General features: G+C 39.9%; 1 protein-coding gene across 1 annotated transcript; it reads left to right on the top strand.

Annotated features, from left to right (window-relative positions):
• The first annotated feature begins 13,295 nt into the window (after window positions 1-13,295).
• On the top strand, window positions 13,296-25,316 carry LOC114550705 (zinc finger protein 629). The gene is made up of 3 exons (XM_028571479.1): window positions 13,296-13,623; window positions 16,872-17,102; window positions 22,905-25,316. Exons 1-3 carry the CDS (start codon window positions 13,383-13,385, stop codon window positions 24,245-24,247), a joined length of 1,815 nt encoding a protein of 604 aa, XP_028427280.1. The 5' UTR covers window positions 13,296-13,382; the 3' UTR covers window positions 24,248-25,316.
• The last annotated feature ends 321 nt before the right edge of the window (window positions 25,317-25,637 follow it).

Here is a 25,637-nt window from a genome sequence, read left to right as displayed (position 1 = left end):
CCGAAATGAGCTGGCTAACCGCAACCGTTAGCTCGTAGCGTTAGCATGCTAATGCTAACGCTAGCATGCTACGTCGTTCTCAATAGCAAAGCACTGCTACAACACACACAAGTTCACCATAATCTACAAAAGAACTACTTACATGCGCGCCCTCATTTAGAAGTCTCCCAGCTAATCCTGCCTTGTAACTGACCAAAGTTGGAGAAACAGGCTTTTTACTGTCTCTAGAGTAAGCTAGCTGACATGTTCTACATCTGAGCTACTGAGCATGTGCGAGTGCAATCAAAGATAGTACAGAAGAAGAAGAAGAAAAGAGGTCTCACTCTGTAGCTAAAACAGAAACCAGGTGAAAAGAGGATCTGCAGCAGTGAGAGAGAGCTGTGCAGTACAACAAAAATATGATGTTTTTTGAAAATGAAACCATGTAAACCTATTCTGGTACAACCTTAAAATACAGTTATGAACCTGAAAATGAGCATAATATGGGCGCTTTAAAACAGATGAAAAGATCAAATTCAGATGATGAAATCATGTTGGAATTAAAAACACAAATTGATCATTTTAATAACAAAATATTGTATAACATTTATAAACAAACAAATACAGATAATAGAGGAAATGTAATACATACTCTTAAATGCGGACAACGGCAAACTCAAAGTAAATGTATTAAATCCATAAAGAAACAGGACGGTGATGTAGTGTTTGATGAACAGCAGAAAAGACAAGTGATTAGAGAATTATGTATAGAAGCATATAAACATATAGAAATAGATAGTGGTTGTGCAAATATTTTATTAGATAAGCTTCCCTCATACAGCTCACTGAGCTGTACGGAACTTGTGGGAAACATAAGAAAGGATGAATGTCACAAGCCATTAAACAACTAAACGTTGGTAAAAGCCCCAGCCCGGATGGCCTGTCTACAGAGTTTTATCAGTTAAATATCGACGGTGTAGCAAACGTCCTTACAGAGATGTATAATGAAGGTGTGAACCGTGGCTGTATGGGGGAATCCTTTTATCAGGGTGTAATGTGTTTATTATATAAGAAAGGGGATGAAAACGACAAATAACTACAGACATCTGACCATAATGAATACTGATAAAATATTAGCTAAAGTAATTATGAATAGATTAAATAATAATATATTAGATGAAATTATAGAAAAAGAACAAACGTGTGCCATTAAAGGCCGTTTGATGTGGGATAACCTTTGTATATTGAGAGAAATGATAAATAAACCTGATAAAAAAAGACTTCTATATAATCAGGCTGGACTAAAAAAAGACCTTTGATTATATTTCTAGAGACGATTTATGGACTGTAATGAAGTCTTATGGCTTCCCAGAAAGTTTTATCCACTTGATCAGATGTCTGTATGTTAAGTCTAGTGTGTGTATTAATGTAAATGGTGTGTTAAGCTCTCTTTAATGTAGAGAGAGGGCTGTCCTCTTAGTGCCTCACTATACATCCTGGCCATCAGCCCCCTTATTAAAACCATAAACTCTGAGAGGCTCATATCTGGTACTCAGGTTGGCCTTGCGCCCATAGTCACTGCCATGGCCTACGCAGATGACGTCACGGTTATTAAAAAATCAGATGGAGATGGATGTCTTAACTAATCACCTAAACCTATATGAACTGGCTTCAGGAGCTAAATTAAATCATGATAAGATAGAGGGAGTTTGGATCGGAGCTGAAAGTAACAAACGTGATATCAACATTAAAGTAAAGGATGAAATTAAAATCTTGGGCCTGACCATTTGTAATCAAGACTGTAGTGAAAAAAACTGGGAAAATAAACTATGTGAAGTTAAAGAAGAAGTTAAAAAATGGGAAAATAAAAACACTAATTATAAATCAAGAGTCAATATTGTTAAAACGTTCATCTTATCCAAACTCCTGTTTTTAGCCAATATCTTTCCTCCATCTCACAAAATGATAATGAAATTAAATAAACAGTGTGTAAATTTGGTCTGGGGTACAACTAGGGAAGTAACAAAAAGAGAAAGCATGTATAAAAGTAAAGAATATGGGGGGCTAGGGGCAATAGATATGAGAATTAAATTGTACATAGCTTTTATTAAAAACATGTCAGACAGCCATCTCAAGGAATGCTCTCTGGACCGGAGATCGCTCCAAGTGGAGGAAATGGAGAGGGAGAGCCAGACAAGGTCCAGAGTATAATCTTATCTACGCTGATTTTATGTATGATTATGTAAATCTTAAAATTGACTGGAACGGCCTCCCAAGTAAAATGATTTTTTTTTTAATTAATGATTATAAATATGGTGGATATATTAATTATTAAAATGTAACGCAAATTGAAGGAACCCAGTTCCTGCAATTTTTAAAAAATAAAAACATTTCAGAGAGTATCCGTGACATGAGATGGCTGATGTCTGTAAATAGACTCGCTGTTAGAGCTACTGTTTCTTGGAGTTGCTATGTAAAAACAAAAAAATGTCCCATGCGTAATTGTAATGAAGATGAGACACAGCAGCATGTATTAATGGACTGTTATAGGGCTAAAGAGGTCTGGGACAAATTGGGAATGTATGGTATAAATATTGATCTTTCATATATATCTATCATGTACTGTATGGTTGACAAATCTCTACAGAGAAGCAAAAGGAACTGGTAAAAATAATCATATGTGTTGTCTGTTTTAAGCTTTGGAAAACTAGATGTTGTATGACTATACAACAGATTTTCATAAGCAGCGATGAAGTGTGCAAACAAGTGATCACTGAGCTCAGAAGAAGAAAAACAATGGACAGGAAACAGCTCCTTCCTTGGAGCTCTCTTACTTTGTGAACTACAGCACTTTATGAAGACTCTGAATGCACTTTATGAAAGACTATTTGCACTGTACGCACTTTTAATAGCCCAATTTGCACATTTGTCTCTGGTATTTTTTTTCTCTTATATTGTGATATTTAATGTATAATTTGTAATTTTGGAAAAAAAAAATTGTTTTGTATATTTTGATGTTTGATGTATAAAATGTAATCTTGTAAAACTTAATAAAAGCTCTTTATAAAAAAAAAAAAGTAAAAGCTTTCCTATAGATGGAGCAGCTAAATGGTTTCTCTCCAGTATGAATTCTCACATATGCCTTTAAATGTCCAGTCTCTGTAAAAGCTTTCTTACAGATGGAACAGCTATATGGTTTCTCTCTTGTGTGAATTCTCATGTGTTTTGTTACATGTCCTTTCTCTGAAAAAGCCTTTTTACAGACTGAGCAGCTAAATGGTTTCTCTCTTGTGTGGGTTATCATGTGTCGCTTTAAATGTCCACTCAATGTAAATGATTTATTACAGACGGAGCAGCTAAATGGTTTCTCTCCTGTGTGGATTAGCATGTGTTTCTTTAAACTTCCACTCTCTATAAAAGCTTTCTTGCAGACTGAGCAGCTAAATGGTTTCTCTCCTTTGTGGATTCTCATATGTCTTTGTAAACTTCCACCCAATATATAAAAGCTTTCTTGCAGACTGAGCAGCTAAATGGTTTCCCTCCATTATGAGATCTCTTGTGTCTCTTCAGAATTCCATTGGTGCCAAATATTTTCCCACACTCAGAGCGCCAAATTGTTTTTCACCAGCACTACATGTCGAAACACTAACTGAGACTTCATTTTTCTGAGAATTTAAACCTGACTGTTCTCTGGTCTCGACCCAATCTTCACTGTCATCAGTCTCAGGTTCAGAAGAGTCTCCAGTCTTGTCATAATCTTCTGTTTGGAAGTGTGAATCGGACTTCATGGCTGGTTCTGGTCCTCTACAGTCCTCTACATCAGCTTCTGTTTTCATCTGTTCAGTTTGTCTTTGATTAAACTGTGAGAACTGAGGTTTCTGTTCATCATCTTCACTCTTCAGGAACAACAGTGAATGGGAACTTGCTGATATTAGCCTCCTCCAGCCCTTGAAGCTGCTCTCCCTCCTGACTGATCTTGATTTTCTCCTTTTCCTCTTTAATGTTTTGGGGCTTTGTGTCCTCCTGGTCCAGACTGGAGCTCCACTCCTGCTGCTCAGGCAGAACTTCTTCTTTAACCACCAACAGCTGCAGGACGTCTGCAAAAAAAACAAAGTAAATGCGATCTCCGTTTGCAGAGTCAGGCTCTACCAGACCCTCCCGGTGACTAGGCCAATTAGCGGATTAACGGTTAGCGCCAGTCAGCTCTGGTTAGCTAGCTCCGTTATAAAGACATGGAGCAGAGGAGACTGCCGCGGAGAGGGGTAACAACCAGACCCTGATAAATGACGCTTTCACAGCCGCATTGACGCATTGTTTCCACGGTTTTATTAGTACAGTTTATCCATTGCACAGCAGCATGCTACTATTAACGCAACGAAAGCCTCTCTGAGCAAGTGCAAAGTTGACGCTGTCATGCATGCGGCACGCAACTTCACGAGCGGGCGGGCTGGAGGCAGCTGGTCTGTGTGCACTGTAAAAAATACAGTTGTTTGGAGAAAAAAAAATATTTTGGATTTTATCTACCTGGGCGGTCTTAATTTACCTGGAAGTATAACCTTTCAGTATTAAATTGAGACTGTTTCATAACCTGTGAAAATGTCTGGTATCGCGTTATCAGAATTGTTGTCAAAATCTGTGTTTTGGTACAGTTGGTTTTAACACCTGATGCGAGCCGTACGGTAGTAGCGAACACATGAACAACATATCCAAGGGCTTTATCAGCATTGCCCAGACTCACTGAACAAGCTGGTTGAATTTGTAATTAATCCACGGTAACATGCATGCCGAACGGTAGAGGTGGTCCCTTACTGTATACTGTATATTCAACATCACTGACAATTTATTGATCAATATTTCAAAATAGAACACATTAGACTTCATAACGTTTTGTATTCATAACACAATTGTATTATTTTACAAATTAGCTACAACAGTAATAAGAGTTATCTTATTTAAGTACCGTTATGCCCTGTTCATACTAATCAAATGAACTTGGCTTTGTAGTCAAGTGTAGTCTGATGCGAAAGCCACCTTACTGCATTATATTCCAGTATATTTTGTTATAATTGTTACCTGCTGCCAGAATTTTGTGTTTTCCTTGTCATAAAGACGTTTTCACCATAAATGTGTGCCTGAAAATGTATCAGAATACGGGAAATCCTCCTGGGGGAGAAAACCCATGTTGCGGCTCAAATCACTTCTGTACTTATGTACTATAACATATACGTATGTATACTGTGTGTTTATTTGGTTCATTTTGCAGTCGGTAATGATTTTGGTACCGCGAATTATAACGTATATTGGTACCGTACTGTAACATGCTAGCAAGCTAACCTTAGCTAACAGCGGCACAGTTTAACCACTGGCAAATAAGTCACTTAACGTTGCATGTGTTGTGGCCATACTGTTATTTGTGTTAAATCCTCGTCCTCACTGTAGAAGATTTAAGTGTTAGATGTGTGATCTTAACAAGTTGTACATATTCAGCTGCGAGCGTTAGCTCGGCATTGTAACGTTATAACATTGTATCAGCTGTTTCTGCCTTGATCTGATTTATGTAATCCATCTCTTTAGGGACAAACGAGGTCCCTCATTTAGGGGCGAGATGGCCATCAGTCCGTAGAAGGTACTTCTGAACGACGACGATATTATTGTAAACGATTTATATCGCCCACCCCTAGTGCATACAAGAATAGAAGAATGGGATGTATTTGAATGTCAATTCTGTTGCCTATCGATCTCGGATCCGTTTCCGGTTAAACTAAGGCCACGTCCACACGTACCAAAACAATCTTTCTTTCCTCCGTCTTCACTGGAACCATGTAAAAAAAAAAAAAAAAAAAAAAGTGAGTCCAAACGGATCCATTTGTAAATTAAAGCTGCGAGCAGCGATGGACGGGCCCTCGCGACTCTGCGCACGTCAGGGTTACCGGCGGACGCCGCTCCTTGCGACCGTGCATTTGCGCGGCACTCAGACGCCGCAAATCGTCAATGAAAAGGGAACTCAATGATACCTCATATAAGACTCTACCTTAAACGGGTCAAAAGGTATGAAAGGGGGCGTGGTGTAACCATAGGGGGCGGGCCAAACCATGACCAATGAAAAAAGAAGTCTCTGTTGAGTTTGTTGATTACTCACATAAGACTCTACCTTAAACAGGTCACCAGTTATGGAAGGGGGCGTGGCTTAAGTATAAGGGGGCGGGCCAAACCATCAGCAATGAATAAGGAAGTCTCTGCTGAGTTCAATGATACCTCACACAAGGGTCTACATCAAACCAGTCTTTAGTTATAAAAGGGGGCGTGGCTAAAGCATAGGGGGCGGGTCAAACCATGACCAATGAATAAGGAAGTCTCTGCTGAGTTCAATGATACCTCACACAAGGGTCTACATCAAACCAGTCTTTAGTTATAAAAGGGGGCGTGGTTAAAGCATAGGGGGCGGGCCAAACCATGACCAATGAATAAGGAAGTCTCTGCTGAGTTCAATGATACCTCACTACATATGTGTTAAAACGCACTGCAGGCGCTCAATTTTCGTAACTTTCTAGGGGGCGCTAGCGAGCCATTTTTGTGCGCCTATTCCCGAAACCCTTAAAATACGTACATTTTCACCAGACTTGATGCGACCACCAAATTTGGTGAGTTTTTGAATATGTTAAGCCCCTCAAAAAGCCAATTTATTTGACGGGAAAAAGAATAGAAACAAACAAACAAACAATAATTCCTTCAGTTTCAATAGGGCCTTCGCCGCTGTCGCCGCTCGGGCCCTAAATACTCAACACGCTACTTCATATTCCAGGCCTATAGTTGGCGCTGTTTCTGCTACAGAAATTCACCAAAGACCGAGAAGAGCATATTCTTCACTTGCACTTCCATTCATAACATGAGTAGACTTTAATAACTTTCACATCTGCTCATTTTATAAAGGCCACCGCAAGAAAACGTGTCTTTGCTTACATTGTATAATGTGCTGTTGGATTACTTTTTATTTTGCAGTTCTGTCTGCCATGGGACACGATTAATTACGATCAAGCGCGCTAACTAGCTCTGCAAGCTTGCTCTGCTAGCTAGCGCTAGTTAGCTAGCTGGTTAGCTTGACCGCAATTGCGTCAGTGCGGGCTATGAGGTTGAGGGTTATGGCAATGACATCATCATCATCACACGTATGCGTCCTCATCGTCCAAACGATGCCAAAAGGGAGCAGTTTTCGAAATTTTTCACCCTGGGACCAGGTTTCAAAAAAGTGTGTTTTCAGGCAGTGCATTTACAGGATTCGTTTTGTATCGTTTGGGCCTGTCGTCAAATGACACAAAACGTGCGTTTGCATCAAAAAGCGTCTCCATGTGGATGGCCCCTAAGAGGATTTTCCTCCTTAAAAACGGTAGCTATATCTTCGTAGGGACTATTGAAGGTAAATATGGTGCGAAATGCAAGTTTGTAGAATGCGATGTGAGAACTTTCAGAACAAAAATCTGAACCTGCAATAGGGACTGGCCGATTATCGGCCTGTTTTTTGTCACTTTGCTGATTAACTGTATCGGCATTTACATTTTATAAGGCTGCAGAAATTGAAGTTTTTAAATATAAGTTAAAAACATAATCTTCACGCTAAAGTTGCAAAAACAACTCCAACTGTGTGATCTATTTCTATAATGACAAGCCTGCCCAGTTATTTCACTTAAAAAAGCCATAATGAACTTTTTGTGATGATAGCATTAGCTTGCAGTGTTACGGTTACTTCCCCTTTAACATTAAAGGAGTTCTAGGAGCGATAGTAACATGTTTAATCTTTAAATAACATTAGTTCCCGTGCAACAGGGACTTATTTAAGGTTCCACCCTGCAAATGGAACATTACTCATCCGTACGAGACAATAACATGGAGACTCGGATATTTTGAATGCCTTAGTAAACGTTGATTAATTCATTTTCTGGTTCATTAGGTCTATAGACAGATGAGTAGGAGAGAAAAAACCAAGGCCTATAATGATATAGCTTGTTGGCAATGTTTATGTATTATAATTTTAATGTATACCTTAGTTTGAGGTTGTTATTTTAAAACAGAATGTAATATGGCACTTAAGGTTTAATTTAAGTAATATCAATGTATGCAATTTAAGCAATATATATTATATTTAAGCATTTCCCCAAAATGAAACCACAATACTGTATAAATATTATTACTCTCTAAGGCTGAAACGATTCCTGGATGCACAGATCATTATTACTCTCACGCACCAGATGCGGCTCAGTCTGCTGCTGGCGACACATGCTAGAGCGTAAATAGCTAGGGGGTTAGAGAAGAGACAGGCTGGAGAAAACGACCGAAAGTGTCCAAAGTTTGGAATCAGTTCAAACGGAATTAAAACGAAAACTCTGTACAGTGTGTCTACTGCAAAATCAATCTAGCTTACCACGATAATAGCACAACGTCAGTGCTTTAGCATCTCAACAGAAAACATGGAGTCTAACTTACTCCTCCATTCCACGAAGAGGACCGAGAAAAAGTAAATCACAGAGTTGTATGGACGATGAAACTACACCAAACACAACAACTACCAAAAACAAAGACAAGAAAATACGTAGTGGTGACCACAATTTGATCTAAAGAGCCGAGGTGTTGACTGTACCTTCGGAAAAACAGCTGATTGTTGCGCACCACTTTCTCTCTCTCTCTTGTAACTCTGTTACAAGTAAAAGTCCTGCATTGAAAATGTTACTAATGTGCCTAAACTAGTTAAAGTAAAATTACTATTTAATGCAGAAAAACCCTGACATTTTAGAAATGAAAAGAAGGGTAGAAAGCATAAAAAAACAGCATTAAAAGCGTACTTGTAGGCCTATATATTGTTGGGTAGTTTAATTTATAATAAATTAAATGTGTTTTATGTGCAAAACTTAATTTGTAAAGTTACTAGTAACTTAAGCTGCCAGTAGAGGAGTGAAAAGTCTAATATTTACCTCTGAAATAAGTCGAAAGTGGCATGAAAAGAAAAAGTATTTGTACTCAAGTACAGTAGTGGAGTAAATGTACTTAGGTACATTCCACCACTGATACTGTGTATAGATTGTACTAACTATTTGCATGCATCTCTGTTCCAAAACCACAAGCACACACACACACACACACACACACACACACACACACACACACACAGTCATTTCAATTAATAACCAAAAGCAACATCTTGTCTGGAGGGCATTCTAACAGACGGCCCCTTGTGGCCACAACCTATGATGAACCAGTCAGATTATACGGACCTACCCATGTCTACGCAGATTTTGGAAAAGCGCCATGCTTTTATCTCTTCACTAGACTACAGTACTGTAACATAAGTTCTCCCAAAAAAAAAAAAGTTGAGTCTTACCTGTTAGAGCAAGAAAGTGGATCACATCTATTTTATCTGTATAAATGCTCTTTAACGTTTTACGTCAAGCCCTTTGAATTGCCCTGTTACTGAAATGTAGTTTAACAAATAAAGCGGCCTTGCCCATGTAACGTTAAGGGGGTATACGTGCAGTTTAGTGTCACACATTCCCCATACAATGTCCTACGTAGGGTTGGGCATCGAGAACCGATTCCTAATCGGAATGGTTTCAAAAATTACGATTCCATCGGAATCGTTTCTGTATTGGAATCGTTTTGGAATCGTTTGGAGGATTTCAAATCCGACCATCACTTCCCAATTTAACATGCGCAAGTTTGGGTTTCCGTAGCAGCCAGGTGCTTGTTGTGTTGCAGCCATGTAGCACAGTAAGCGGCGCTCTAGTCTGGCTTTATTTTACGTTGAAAAAGCTGTAAAACCTGCAAACCACCGTTGAATCAAAATAAAACTTTCCTCTTATTTGTGAAAGTAGGCATGTGACCCGTTTCAACTCCATCCCTCAGAGAATCGGAATCGAGAATCAAAAAACAAAATCGAAAGGAAGAATCGGAATTGGAATCAGAATCGTTAAAATCCAAACGATGCCCAACCCTAGCCCTACGTGCAGTTTAGTATCCCAAATTCCCCATACAATGTCCTTCATTAATTATGAACCTGCTAAACCACCTGTACTACCCTAACCCTATCAATTGGGACACTTGGTTTTTGGAAAATGTGTGACACTAAACTGTACGTAAGCCAGTTAAGGGTTAATTCCGAGCCAGTTCATACAAACAATACGAATACAGGTAACATTTTAAACGTCTCCCACCTCTCTGCTGGTCCGCTGACAGTTTCCTCTCAGAGTTCATGTTGAAGTGCCTCTCCTCAACTTCTCCCCGACCTGTAATTTAAGAAAATATGGAACGTAGAACAAGGTGAAGGATTAAAACACAAGGAGCGAGCTGCGGCTAACGTTAGCTTAGCGCATGGTCTTCCTGCAACAGTAGCAGTAAAGGCGTTTCCGGTCGGAGAAAGAAAACCATCCACATTTTTTTTTATTTTAAAACCACAGCCAGTAGTTTATGAGTTTTCTTTCTTTAGGAAACTAAACACTGGCGCGTTTTACTCCGGCGTCCTCATCACGCGGTAAAATGGGAAAATGAAATATTCCATAATAACGTCTTCCGGTACCCGGAAACACAAACACAACTTCCGCTACACTCCTCTGCTTTTCAGAATAAAATAGCGTTTTACAAGTCAGTTTTCCCCACTGACCTTTAAAGTGTTATTTCGGTTTACTTTTTACAACCTGGAACCTATTTTCGTATGTTTTGTGTGTAAGTGTCTGATATAAACAACAATCTTTGAAATTGGTCCAGTATTAAGGGTGAACGCTGGACAGGCAGCCACAGACTGAGCTGCAATGTAGATAACCCTGAAGGGAAAATGTGCATCCTCGATTTGGTCTACTAAAAGTTCTTTTTTCGCCACTGACAGGCTAAGATTATTATTCTAAGTGTATTCTAAGTGACATGAGGTCGCTAAGCGTTAAACCCACCAGACTCCGTACAAAAAAAACAATACTTTAGCGTGTGTGGAGCTGACATATTTTCCCATGAAAAATGGTAAACTATGCGTTTATTTCAGACAAAATTGATTGATTGTTAGAAAAGTGGAAAGACAAGCAAAAATGGGTTTACATAGTTTTATTTTGTTTCTGTCTTTGTTTCTGTCTTTGAATTTACAATGCTAAAATTACTGTTTACTCACATGGAGTCTGGTGGCTTTAGCGTACGCAATGTGTGTAGGACCAAACACATGCTGGGTAAAAATTAAAAGAGTCTGTGATATTTAAGAAATTAAAAGCAAACTGTTAGTAGTGTCGTTTATATAGACATTGATGTCTCCAACCCTTAACACTTTCTCAAGCTTAATGATAGAAGACAAGAAATCCCCTTATTGAGAAAAGAACTGTTTATGCCAGGTACAATAAAATATAATCGAAGGGATTTAAATGCCCGATTTTTGTAATCATCACTTCGAAAGAGGCCCTGCTCCACGTCCTGCTATGCCCTGCTACACCCTGCTATGCCCTGCAGTGCCCTGCTACACCTTGTAACGCCCTGCTATGCCATTAACTACTACAACTACTATTTCTAGTCATAGTTCCATTATCTTTATTGTGACTATTATCGCCACTGTTCATCATACCCCCAACCACCACCATCAGACACCGCCTACCAAGAGCCTGGGTCTGTCCCAGGTTTCTCCCTAAAAGAGAGTTTTTCCTCGCCACTGTCGCACTAAATGCTTGCTCTTGGGGGAATTACTGGAATTATTGGGTCCTTTATTACTTAAATTATAGCATGTGGTCTAGACCTACTCTATCTGTAAAGTATCTTGAGATAACTCTTGTTATGATTTGATACTATAAATAAAATTGAATTGAATTGAATTGACACTAAGGGGGAAGATAGAATAGTGCCTTCATGAGCCCCGATCTGTAACAGACCTTTTTCACGGCAGATGTCCTGACATGTCATAGTAGGAAAAGCACAGGTGTATTCAAAACCATTAATGATGGCTGCATTCCACTTAGGAGAGGCCCTGGTATTGTGCATGCTGACTCACTGAAATAGCTTACTGGTTATCAATTTCAGCTGTGTTTTTCCTACTATGACAAGTCAAGATGTCTATTGTGAAAAAGGTCCACTGGGCACGTGTGCCCAAGATTGAGAAGATTACTTATTGTCATCTTTAAATGAGAAGCTGTTATAGCCGGGTTTTAATTAGTGTACTTTGACTCTGAAAGTGATTCGGTCAAGTGAAGAGCAGAGAAAGGGAGAGAAAAATGTGCTGTTCTTTGTTTCAGCCACTAGATGTGGGCAGAACTTCACTGATTACCAAACATGACGGAGAAGTGAAAATCTGAACAACAATTGAGACCGATTATATGCCTGATGTTTAAAGAGACATTGGTGGGTCTTTTTTTTTATTTATTTTTTTACATCTTTTAACTTTCTATTACATTTGTATAGCCCCTGGTGTAATCATTTAGAAAAATAATCAAAATAGAAACAAATATAGCTGAAAGCAACATGGCTTTTTTTTTTAGGCTGAAGGACTTTTGGCTCTGGACAATATTTTCATATTTGGTCTTGTTATATGGTGGTGACAGAAATCTTCAGGGGCATTCAGAGAAAAGGAATAATAGCTGTATAGTATGTTGGCTAAATGTTTCACTTGACCAACAATCCTGCACAAACTACTGTACAGCTCCTCCATTTGAAAAACAAATATATTGTAACAAATGTTTCATATTTCTTTTAGGGCTGTACAATTACTACATCTTCATCACTACACTACAATCATATCGCAGTCACAATGCAATTCAAAATTGTGCGTTTTGAGTAAAACAAAAGGTGTTTTTTGTAAGTGAAATATTAAGTTATTTTGAAAAAAACGTATTCCACATGTTTTGTCCATGTATATCTTCTTATGCTCGTTTAACTTTGTATGTTCAAGTTGAATAAAACACATTTCACAATTGCATGAACCTATTTCCTGCATTTTCCCTGATAATCACATATAATATATAGTGCCTAGTCTGCCCGAAATTGACAGAAGAAGAAGAAGAAGAAGAAGAAGAAGAAGAAGAAGCCTGCCGGAATTCTACACCAACAAGAAAGATCTACTCAGAGAATTGCAAGAAATTGGCTTGTAAGAAGTGTCTCTGAAAAGTATTTTACAAGTAGGATCAAGCGGTAGGGGGAAACGTTGTTTTTTTTTCACATTTTTAATAGACACTGGGCTATATAGCCGGATATAGTGCACTAAGGTGCTAGTTCCGTAGATGGCAGCAATGCAACTTATTGGATGCCGGCTGCCGTAAAATACCAGAGAAGAAGAAGACGAAGAAGTACACCAACAAGAAGAAGAAGACGACCGGAAGTAGATATATTGTATTGTAGATGATTTGTAACGTTGTTCATTTGATAATATTAACGTAATTATTTAGGTTATTTCAGGAAAAATGGGTCAGTATTGCTGCATTGTGAACTGCTATAATAGGTCTCACGATCGACAGGGCAAACGCCTGATAAATGGTATTAGTTTCCACCATTTTCCTACTTGGAAAAAGACACAAGGAGACCTGGTGTCCGAAATCACAAAGAGGCGTCGCATGGCTTGGGTCGCCGCTGCACGGAGGAAAACCATCACCTTCGACAACATTTCCAAAGACATGCTTGTTTGCTCACGGCACTTTCACAAAGGTAAGGTATTATTATCAAAGCTGGGGGGTGGGTAGTGGGGGTGGAGGGGGGTCCTTTTTTGCTTTGCTCTGTAGTCCACTCCGTTAGCATCGCGGCTATTCGCGATTAGCAATTTCGGATAGTTTCATGACATGGTCAATAGGTTTTCAGCTGGCAAAGTTAACTACATTTACATTTAATTTATTCGTTTAGCAGTGAACTAAAGTTCTGCTTTTCAGATTAAAGCAGCAAGTACGTTGCTGTGTTTTGGGAACAAGATGGTAAATATAAAAAATAGTTTTAACTTTTTGAGGCACTTGTCCTTTGGGAAAGTACATTTACGTTTCACTTGTCCATGTACAAAATTAAGTCACTTGTCTCCATAATACAAAGTTATACTTTGCACGCCGGTGTGCAGAAGTTAATGGACCTTTTTCACAGCAGACATTTTGACTTGTCATAGTAGGAAAAGCACAGCTGAAATTCATAACCTTAACGATGGCTCAATTCCATCAAGTGTCCCAGTAAGCTCTTTCAGTGAGTCAGCATGCACAATACCAGGGCCTCTCCTAAGTGGAATGCAGCCATCATTAATGTTTTTAAAGACACCTGTGCTTCTCCTACTATGACTTGTCAACTTGTCTGCCGTGAAAAAGGTATATATATTGAGATTCTAAGTCAATATTTCAAAGTTTCTCATTACTTTCAGATTCCTAGTCAATCTTCTAAGTAGGGCTGCCACCTCTTAGTCGATTAGTCGACTAATCGGTCGTCTGGTCTTAGTCGACTAAGATTTCTTTAGTCGATTAATCATTTTTTATTTTTAATTACTCATTTCCAAGAAACTTATGAGCACATTTATGGTAAACACAAGATTTAAAGTGGTGCTTTTGCAAGATTAATTGTGGAGAAACTCAGTTTTACAGGTGGTTAATTAACTACATTTATATTGTGCTTTTCTAGTCTTAACCACCTCTCAAAGCACACAGCTCTGTCAATTAAATCAACTAATCGATTAGTTGACAAAATTGTATAATTGTTAGTCGACTAAGAATTTCTTTAGTCGAGGACAGCCCTAATTCTAAGTTAATAAGTCAATAGCCTATATTGAGATATTGAGCCAATATATTGAGATTGTAAGTCAATATTTTAAATGTTCTCATTGCTTTGAGATTCTTAGTCAATATTCTGAGTTACTAAGTCAATATGAGATACTGAGCCAATATTTTGAGATATTAAGTCAATATATTGAGATACTAAGCCAATATATTGAGATTCTAAGTCAATATTTAAAATGTTCTCATTACTTTGAGATTCTTAGTTTATATTCTGAGATACTAAGTCAATATATTGATCAGAGGTAGTGGAGACTTGAACTTCTAAAATAATTTAGTAGCCATAACAATGGATTTTGCCACAAAATGTTGGTGTTAACTTTTAATTTTTTTATACAATTTCACTTTCTACCCGGCAGAGGCTGATTTACCAATGGATCCTTCAAAAGGTGTAACTACTTTACAGTTGATTTTTAGCTGATATATAATCCGGCAATTCTCGGAGCTGAGGTTTTACATTAACTGACGGACAAACGAGCAGCGGAGTAGTAACGTTACGAGGCAGAGATTTTTCAATTCTGTAACATAGACGTAATGAGTGGCACATAACGTGAAGTAACATGGCATTTTATTTTGTTTGAGTTTAACTTGTCCAGTGGGGCAAGTCAATTTCTCTCCCACTTTCCCTACACCTCGTTTATTCATCTAGATTTTGCTGAAGCTGTAGCTTAAATGTTAAAATGCTGAAATGCTTTATTATTAATAGCTTACATATTATTCTATTGCTTTAGCTCTGTAGTTTCATTGTTAATAGCTTGAAGTTATTCTGTTGTAAGTCGCTTCGGATTTTAACATCGCTGCCAAATGAATACATGTAAATGTTATGGCGTTTTTCCATTAGGCTACATGGTATCTACACGGCTTGACTCGGCCGCAGTGTCGCGTCCTCCATTTTCCATTGCAGATTTACTACCGCCTCTCAACTGAGAGAGACGACGTAGATGTGACATGAGCAACGTATCTGAAAGTTGTAAGTCTTCTGGTAGCTGTGCCAAGAGAAATCTCAATCATTTTGAATCTTGCAGAGACGGAGAGCGTAGGTATATGTAAGGAGATAACATGGGCACAGGCTAATTATTGCTAACTAAAATGCTAGTTAACATAAGGAATTAAACTTAAACAGCTAATGTAAGTCGAAACTATGCAACAGTAAGTTGTGTGGTTATGACACAATCGTTAGCCTACTTTTACAAAAACGTCTACTACAGAGCCATAACTTGAGACACAAGGTAATGGAGCCTTTTATACATTGTCGTGTTTCTTTAGAAATAAACAATGGACAAACGCTTTAGATGTAAAGTTATTCACTGTCAAAGTGACGTCAAAATGAATGTGAGTCAATGGGATGCTAACGACAGGTGAGCGTTTGGTAGCATCAAAATGGCGCCATAGGAGGTTTGAGTTCTGAAGAGAGGCCTTGCTCGTGCCTTAAGTGAGCATGGCTGGTTGTCCTAGCGACGCCACAGGAAACTGTCATAATACACACACAGAACATCGATGATGTGTTGTTTTTCGAGCGCAGATGTGAGTCGCGCATGCTCAGATTTAAACGGTTTACGGCATAACGTGTCTTCCATGAAATTATAAACTTTTCTATTTACATACATAACAGAAGATGGAAATCATTTCAAAAACGTTTTTTCAAGCTATCTATGATTGTTTGATCGCTAACGTTAGCTCAAAACACCATTCAAGTGACAGCCCTTGTTGTGTTTGATTGCTAACTTGTAGCTAGCAGTCATTTAAAAAAACGTTTTAGCAAGCTACGATTGCTAAATTGCTAACGTTAGCTCAAAAAGCGTTAGCATCTTGTAGGCTACTTGTCGCAAAGTGACGCATGCACGACTCAAATCTGCGCTCCGCTCACATCGGGCAGTGACACCGCCGTGTGTCGCTAGCAGTGATGACGCAGTGATTAGTGACGATTCTCTCTGACCAATCGGTAGTCTGCAGGTTTTCACGTCTCCTTTTGGTATCGCCTCAGCTCGCTTGGAACCTCGACATGGGTGATACTAAAAAAAAAAAGGGGACTTTTTTTTCGTAATGGAAAACCAAAAAAGGCGAGTCGAGCAGGTACCATGTAATGGAAAAACGCCATAAATCACACAATTGCTGCCAGCTACGTAACAGAAATTCGGTTTTTGTTGTTTTCAGGCAAGCCAGCATATGAAATGTTTCAGTGCGACCCTGACTGGGCGCCGTCTCTACACCTTGGTCCCACAGGCGTCGGTGGGAATTCTGACCGACATAAGCGGAGGATTCAACGGCAGCAAGCTGCAGTTGTGTCACCCTTTGCCACACCTTCTGCCGCCACATCTGATGATTCTTGTTGTGTTACACCTGTTGACACACCGATGGCCGATGACACACCCTCTGACTCTGCAGGTGAGCCTCCAGTGACATGAATTATTTTTAATTGATCGTTTTAATTTTTTAAGTAAGCGCTTACTCCACAGACCAGGTATGAGAAAATATCAGGGAAACTGAGGCTTGGTAATAATACTACACCCTACTCTGTGTTCATAGGGATCGATTCCGCCTATGTTTTTTTTTTTTTTTTTTTTTAAAAGTATCCTTAGGCCTGTCACGATAAACAAGTTTTGCTGGAAGATAAATTGTCCCACAAATTATTGCGATAAACGATAATATTGTTGTTCCGAGACCATTTTCATCTAATGTGATAATGGCATAATAATGCAGGTACACCTTTTCAAAGATCAATACACTTTTATTTCTAAAGAATATTTAACACTGGAACTGGAAGACATTTTAAATATCCACAATATGTCTTTGATCTCCTTTTTAGTATGTCGTCTTTCATGCTGCTGTACAGTTTGTGGAATTGCCGTTTGTGACACATATGTTCTCCCAGGCAATTTGTACTGGTTGTCAAATGTTTGCAGCATTCCTCGAGTGTTTGTGCGATTAGACTACAGACTCTTTATTACATTTAACAATTATTTACTAAACACTAAATATTAAATTTAAATAATATATAATTCATAAATTATATCTGTCTGGCTATCTGCCACATGGCGAGTAAATGTTTGTACCAAAATAGTTCTGTTTTTCAGTCTTCATTTTGGCGAAGGTGCAGCTACTTTCTTTTCGAGAGAGAGAGAGAGAGAGAGAGAGAGAGAGAGAGAGAGAGAGAGAGAGAGAGAGAGAGAGAGAGAGAGAGAGAGAGAGAGAGAGAGAGAGAGAGAGAGAGAGAGAGAGATTCCTTGTTAAATACCATCGTTAGTTAGTGAGCAAGCAAGCCAGTAGGGTTGGGTACCATTCACACATTTTTACCGGTATCTGGAATTCGGTTCTAGTACTTTTTCTTTTAAATTTATTTTATTTTTTGGTACTCACCCTCTCTAATAACAACAAATGTATTGTTAAAATAATTTAAATCCTATTTATACTATTTGCAAACAACATTTTGTTATTAATTTAGAAGATTTTATGCAAAATAGTTCTGTTTTTCAGTCTTTATTTTTGGGAAGCTGCTGCTGGCCTACTTTCCAATGTTCCTCTGCTGTCTGCATGTCAGAGCTTCGCGGGGGCGGGCCGGCACACACACACAAACACCGGCGTACGCACCAGACGCCAGCCACCACGTCCCTTCTGTGTACTGATAAACATTGTTCCCTCAGGCTAATAAATTAGCTAGTAAGTGTCGATTTTTGGCCTTCCAAAAGAAGCAAAATGAAATCAAATTGTTAACCGATCATTGACCGTTAACCGATAAGCAGGAAACCGAGTCTCAGTTCAGCCGTCCAAGACGCTCCGAGCTTTCCGTTTCCGCGGACAGCTGCAGGCTTGTACCGGTGTTGACGTACTATGCGTTGTGGTGGACACATGCAGCCACTACCCTAAAACCGCATGCGCGACCAACTCAAGTACCCAGCGGCTACGCATTCTCCATAGTAACGACGTAATTTGGTCGGTACCCAAAAAAGTACAGTGTTCAGTACTCAGTCCCCAATTAGCCAGCCGCTAAAACCACTATATCACAATATATTTAACACGTGAATGTCACCTTTTTGACGATTTCAACACCGGGACGAAAGGGGTTCGTTGTTATGGAACAGTGGTGAGAGACAGGTTTGGGTGGCCGTTGAGAAGAGATCTCCCAGCTGCCTGGAATTATCTCCCCCTAATTAGACTTCCATGGAAAGTAGATTATCTAACTGTCTAACATCCAGTATGGGAAATATTGAGTGGTGAGGGAGCCTGAGACGGATGAGCTCACATACACAAGCACTATTGATTTTAAGAGGTAAATGGTTATATATTTAGCAGTCTATATGTTTTTTTTTTCTCTCCGCAGTCTGTAATTTTACCTCTCTCGCCCAAGTGAGGGAGCGGTAACGCAGCGGGTGGCAAATGTCGGAGCTGACATCAGCGTTGATGTAAAAAGTCCAATAAATCTGTGAATGCACAGGCATTTAAGTGATATTCTGCAGTTTTGGTATTAAATCCCGTCCTTTTGGTCTGAGACTGAGACAATGCTGAGTAAAAGTGCGGCCAATTTTGTGACGAGACCAAATAGCTCTGCAGAGGTCTATCAAAACAGCTCCGCCAACCGGAAGTGCAGGAAATCCGGGTTAAGATTGTAAACAAAGAGAGGAGAGATAACGTTAGGCTAAGGCTAAATTCTTATCGGCTAACACTACACAGCATTTTCCTCGCCAATGTACAGTCTTTAGCAAAGAAAATGGATGATCTTCAGCCACGGATCACCACTGGTAAATGTATTATGGACTGCAACATCATGATTTTCACGGAAACATGGTAACAACAGCGCTGTGCAAATTCAGACAATGAGTGTGACGCTACGATAGCAAATAGCGAGACACACGAGTGTGGATGTTACCCACGCAGTTGACTAATCACTCAAGGACCCTCCCCCTCTCACACACATTGGCCAACTCTGGCAGACTCGCTCTCTCCTCCTTTTCAACAAATGTGAAAATATAGTTAGAGGAGCTTAGGAGCTTCATCGAGACAGCTAACGTTTGTTAGCTGCCCTACAGCTGTCAGAGTTAGCTTTGACTTCATATATTACCTTCTAATAGCTGTATTGAGACGGCCCAAGGTCCCCTTCAAGGCTAGGCTGATGTTGGAAGTCCCTCTAGTGGACAGAATGTGTAACATCAACACATGCTTATAGTGGCATTGACAATGCATAAGCCTGAGTTGTGTAGTACATATTAATAACAGGCTGCATTTGAGCATTAAATGTTTGAATATTATTCAAATAATAAAAAGAAATAACAAATGAAATTTGAATGGTATAACAGTCCTTCCATAAAAATGCTAATTTGTTTTGTGATTGTTGCGCGCAAAAATCCTTGATTATGCGGCACGTTTTCTTAAAAAATGCGATTTTATATGCCGGTTATTTAAGCAATTTTATGCGATGAAATTGCGGGAACTTGCAAAAACTTCAGTTTAATGAAAAAGAGAAAAAAAAGTGATTTCCCCTAACACCCTGCTTTTCGATGATGTTCACGTCGTGTAATTGCGTCGCTTCATAACGTTCCCACGGCAACAGGGGAAAATGGCTGCTCGTGTGAAGTAAACGCAACATTTTTCAACGTTTTTTTGGAGGGACTGGTATTATAAAGGAAGATTGACAGCTCTAGCGCACACCACCTCAATCTAATTCTTATGGATGCTGCGTGTTGTTTGTGAAGAGCTAACGTTTTTTGGGGTTCACTTGAGACCTTTGTACTGCTTTTTAACTTCAGGTTTAAAATACTGTTCTTTAAGTAGGATTCAAACCAGTTTAGTACTGTGCCAGAAAGTCCAACCCAGTTTTCCAATCGGTCTAGCAATATCTTGTGATCGACTGTGTCTAATGCAGCACTGAGATCAAATAATGCAATAATACTAAGACTGAAATTTTGCCACTGTCTTAAGTGGATGTCATTCAAGACTTTTAAAGTTCCAATATGTAATATTTGTACAGTAATAAATCCCAAAATGACTCATGCCAATGCCTCATCAGATATTAAGGAAACATGTTAAACTGAAATACTATCTTTTCTGACAACCATGCTAACGTCATTATTTTTTCTTTTTGAGATTTACGTTCCGTGATGGAATTTCTGTTTATGTTTTGGTCTATGTGTTGTTATCAACGGCCTAGTTTGACAGGCAGGCCGGGTTGCCAGATATACCTGTAAAAACGTAAACCCAGCGCGCTACAGCTGTAACGGTAGTACAGCCATGAAAGCAGCAAACAAACAGGATCAACATAGATAGATTCTACATGACATTAAAAAAAAGAAAACAGCATGTTTCTAACAGCTGCGTGACCAGAGACGTAACAACCCCCTGGTAAATATTGGAGATGTATTTGAAAGATGGAGACAGCTTAGATCCCAAAAGGACGCAGAGTTGGCTTATTTTTTCCTGAACAGGTAAGTATTAGCTTCAGGCTAATTTATCACAGCTACTAGGGATGGGCATTTTTTGTCATTTCAACATTTGTGTACTAACATTGAATTATATAGCTAGAGTACCCGAGTTGGTTACTCGCAAAAACAATTGAGACATAGCCAGTAAAGTGATCCCGACTGGTCCTGGCTAACGCCGCCATGCTAACCCTGCTAACTGTTAACGTTACCGGGAGGACCAGGCAAGCAGCCCATGGCTGTTTACAGCGTGTAGCCTCTTCAGCGGCTGGAGCCGACAACAGGGAGTTATTTTAAACCACGAGGGGGGGCTGTAAATCGGAAAGAGAGTTGTGTTTAGCGATTGTTGCCGTAATTCTAAGCCCATGAAGTGTGTTCAGACGGCAAGGTAGTGGTATTTTTAGCGTTTTGTAATGCAATTCTAAGCCGAGGAAGTGTGCCTGACTGGCGTGTGGAGAGGACAGTGAGGTTGTTGTGTTTTTAGCGGTTCATACTGTAATTTTAAGCCGAAAAGTGTGTCTGTCAGTTGGTTACAGAGCTCCGCGGGAGCATGGGCCTTTATGACAATAAATGTCAATATAGCCAGCATCTAACGTTAGCTACTCCGCTGTGCTGTGGAGTAATGTCTGGCTATGTGAGAAAAGCATCTAGCAACATTGTTGTGGATGCTGCAGTCTCAGCCTGGCAACCCCCGTGAACTTCGAGTCTGGGCAGGAGGGGGGGGGGAAACGAATCTCCAGTATTTTGAATTGGTAGTGCAGTAAGTATTTTAACCGCTAGCTGCCAGTATTGAATACAATATTACATATTGCACCTTTAACAAGAGCTGTCTTAGTGCTGTGGTGTGACTGGAAGGCATCAAAACTGTGTGCACGCCAGATACCCAAATGTACAAAAGCATGGCAAAAGTGCGTTTTTCATTATATGTAATCTGGGCTTTCAGCTGTACACTGAGGTTGCCAAACCAGGCTTAGATGCTGTACCGCAAGATGCTCTACGTCATGGTAGAAGAAGAACACTTTCTGGTTTACACCAAAGACCCATGAAGAAAGTGTAGCAGCTGTTGGACCCTTGTGCAGACGTTTTATACCCGAGCACTCCATGTCAGTTGTTGTGTTGTCGATGCGTGCGCCCAGTAGTGCTGGCTGATATGACAATATATTTATTGCCAAAACAATATAAAAAAGAACAAGTAAAAAAAAAAAACTTGCTATATTTCAACATTGTTATGAACATGTGACCTGGCTGATATAGTTCTAAAATCATCATTGCGTGGAAGTATTCACCGCCGAATATAACTTGATATCCTGGTACTTTGGTGAAATCCATCATTCTTAAAAGGAAGGAAAATTCCGGATGAAATAAAATTCTTCATGAAAATTAGATGGTGTGAAAGGCAGGACGGTCCAGGAGCAGCGTCAGAGGCAGAAGCATGAGCTGAGGCATTTGCTGTTGCTAACATTCAGAAACGGGGCAGGGCATCATCCTCACTAAACTGGTGCTGCAGAATTCTTCTACCTATTAGTTTGGTAGTCTTCTAATTCAGCGAGAACAGCATTTTACAGCCGATTGGAGAGCAGATTGGAGGCATCTTCTAACCTTTTCTTCTTTCTACAAAGAATTTTGCAGCAGGGCATGTTGTGCTCAGAATTGTATCATGGACTTTGGCGGCCCATGGTAAAGCAGATGATGTCATTATGAACCTTCGTCCATTCAGAGTAAATATAGCCAATTAGCAAAGTGGTGTTGAGATTCACGTGGTATGTTTGTGTTTCAGCTTTACCTTCAGATGTCCAGATGGTGATTGTTGGTGAAGAACACCAGCACGAGTGGAGCTCCAGTCTGGACCAGGAGGATGCAAATCCCCCACACATTAAAGAGGAACCGGAGGAACTCTGGACCAGTCTAGTGCGAGAGCAGTTTCAAGGGCTGGAGGAGTTCCCATACAGTCCCTTCCCTGTGAGGAATGAAGATGATGAAGAGAAACCTCAGTTCTCACAGCTTTATCAAAGACAAACTGAACAGATGAAAACAGAAGCAGACGGAGAGTACTGTGGAGGACCAGAACCAGCCAGGACCTCAGATCCAGATTCACAATCACAACCAGATACTGATGACGGGACTGAAGACTCTTCTGAACCTGAGACGGATGACAGTGCTGATTGGAACGAGACCAAAGAACCTCAGTCAGGTTTAAACTCTCTGAATAACAATGAAGCCCTTGTCAGTGATCTGAGAGGTAGTACTGGTGAGCAACAGTGTGGGAAAAGATCTGGCACCAGTAGACTTCTGAAGCGACGCGTGAGATCTCATACAGGAAAGAGATCATTTAGCTGCTCAGTCTGTGAGAAAGATTTTAAACAGAGGGGACATTTACAGGACCACATGAGAACCCACACAGGAGAAAAACCATTTGGCTGCTCAGTCTGTAACAAAGCTTTTACAGTGAATGGAAATTTACATAGGCACATGAGAATCCACACAGAAAAGAAAGCTTTATTGGAGAGTGTACAACCACAGAAACACATGATGACCCACATAGGAGATAACCCTTACAGCTGCAGTATTTGTGACAGAATGTTCAACAGGCCTCGTCAGCTCAGAAAACATAAATGTGTTGGTCAGATGGAAGCAGAAGCCGACGGAGAGGACTGTGAAGGACCAGAACCAGCCAGGAACACGCATCCAGATTCACAATCGCAACCAGATACTGATGATGAGACTGGAGACTCTTCTGAACCTGAGACGGATGACAGTGCTGATTGGAATGAGACCAGAGAACCTCAGTCAGGTTTAAACTCTCTGAATAACGATGAAGTCCTTGTCAGTGATCTGAGAGGTAGTACCGGTGAGCAACGGTGTGGGAAAAGATCTGGCACCGGTAGACTTCTGAAGCGACGTGTGAGATCTCATACAGGAAAGAGACCATTTAGCTGCTCAGTCTGTGAGAAAGATTTTATACAGAGGGGACATTTACATGACCACATGAGAATCCACACAGGAGAAAAACCATTTGGCTGCTCAGTCTGTAAGAAAGCTTTTACAGTGAATGGAAACTTACATAGGCACATGAGAATCCACACAGAAAAGAAAGCTTTATTGGAGAGTGTACATCCATAGAAACACATGATGACCCACATAGGAGATAACCCTTCCAGCTGCAGTATCTGTGACCGAATGTTCAACAGGACTCGTCGGCTCAGAAAACGTTAAAATGTGTTGGTCACATGGAAACAGAAGCCGACGGAGAGGACTGTGGAGGACCAGAACCAGCCAGGAACACATATCCCGATGTACATTTACAACCAGATACCGATGACGAGACTTGACACTGTTCTGAACCTGAAACTGATGACAGCAATGCTTGGAAAAACTGAAAATGCATGAAGTCTCAAGAAGTTATGAGATGTAATGCTCTGTATGTTCCTTTTTAAAATGGATGAAATCCTATAATTAGAATCTTAGGCTTTAATATGTCTTTAAATAGGATTTTGACAGGTCTGAAAAATTGATTGGATTTTGAAGTTAATGTTACTGTTGTGGTTTATAGAATTTCAAAGATTAATGCAACTTAAACTGGACTTGTTAGGAAATGAAGCAAACCGCCAATCCGTGCAACCCCAGCCCTCTCCAAAATGGCAGCAGTACTGTAGTAACAAAGAACAGCCTCCCAACTCAGTCTCCAAGCAGACTCTCCAGTCTTCACGCCTAACGGTTCTGCCATGAATCTACACGTGTAGGTATACGCGTTGCATCTGCCACTACTCATTTCTGGGTCTAACAATGTCAAATCGAAGAAAGGGTTAACCTTTCCTGTTACGGCTTTCCGACTGTGGTCAGTAAGCACAGGGGAGACACTTTGTTCCTCAGTCTTCGCCCGTGAGAGTTGGTACTTGCTCCGAGGCTAATCCTGTCACTTTTTCACGCGCTCTACCACACACTCCGTAGCATTCACACATGCTGGCTTTGCTATTTTCTTAAAAATATACACTTCACAGACACACCAGCGAACAAGTATGAATCCTCACAACGGTGTTGGCCACTTAACGTACCATGAATCGGCCTTATGTGTGTAGTGCTGTGATATCAACATTCCCTACAAAGGAGTGATGGCCAAATTAAGTTTTGTTACTGCGCAGCCTACTGAGAGAGACGATGTAAATGTGACGTGAGCAACGTGTCTGAAAGTTGTAAGTCTTCTGGTAGCTGTGCCAAAAGAAATCTCATCATTCCCAATCTTGCAGAGACGGAGAGCGTAGGTATATGTAAAGAGATAACCTGCGCACAGGCTAATTATTGCTAACTAAAATACTAGTTAACATTAGTAATTAAACCTAAACAGCTCATGTAAGTCGAAACTGCCTGTGAGCTTCTCCTGTACTATGCTGTAATTCCTCTACTATGCAACCGTAAGTCGCTTGGTTATGACACAATCGTTAGCCTATTTTTACAAAAAATGTCTGATAGCCTTTTATACATTGTCGTGTTTCTTTAGAAATAAACAATGGAC

This window comes from Perca flavescens, chromosome 24, assembly GCF_004354835.1.
Source record: "Perca flavescens isolate YP-PL-M2 chromosome 24, PFLA_1.0, whole genome shotgun sequence".
Taxonomy (NCBI): domain Eukaryota; kingdom Metazoa; phylum Chordata; class Actinopteri; order Perciformes; family Percidae; genus Perca; species Perca flavescens.
The sequence above is the reverse complement of the archived record's forward strand: the minus strand, read 5'-3'. Positions and strand labels throughout refer to the sequence as shown.

Bases quoted from the DNA above. Each gene is read 5' to 3' on its own strand.
- LOC114550705 (XM_028571479.1), top strand. From the start codon at position 13,383: ATGGGTCAGTATTGCTGCATTGTGAACTGCTATAATAGGTCTCACGAT. The intron at 13,624-16,871 runs GTAAGGTATTAT...TGTTGTTTTCAG, and splicing joins CTCACGGCACTTTCACAAAG to GCAAGCCAGCATATGAAATG. The intron at 17,103-22,904 runs GTGAGCCTCCAG...TTTGTGTTTCAG, and splicing joins CACACCCTCTGACTCTGCAG to CTTTACCTTCAGATGTCCAG.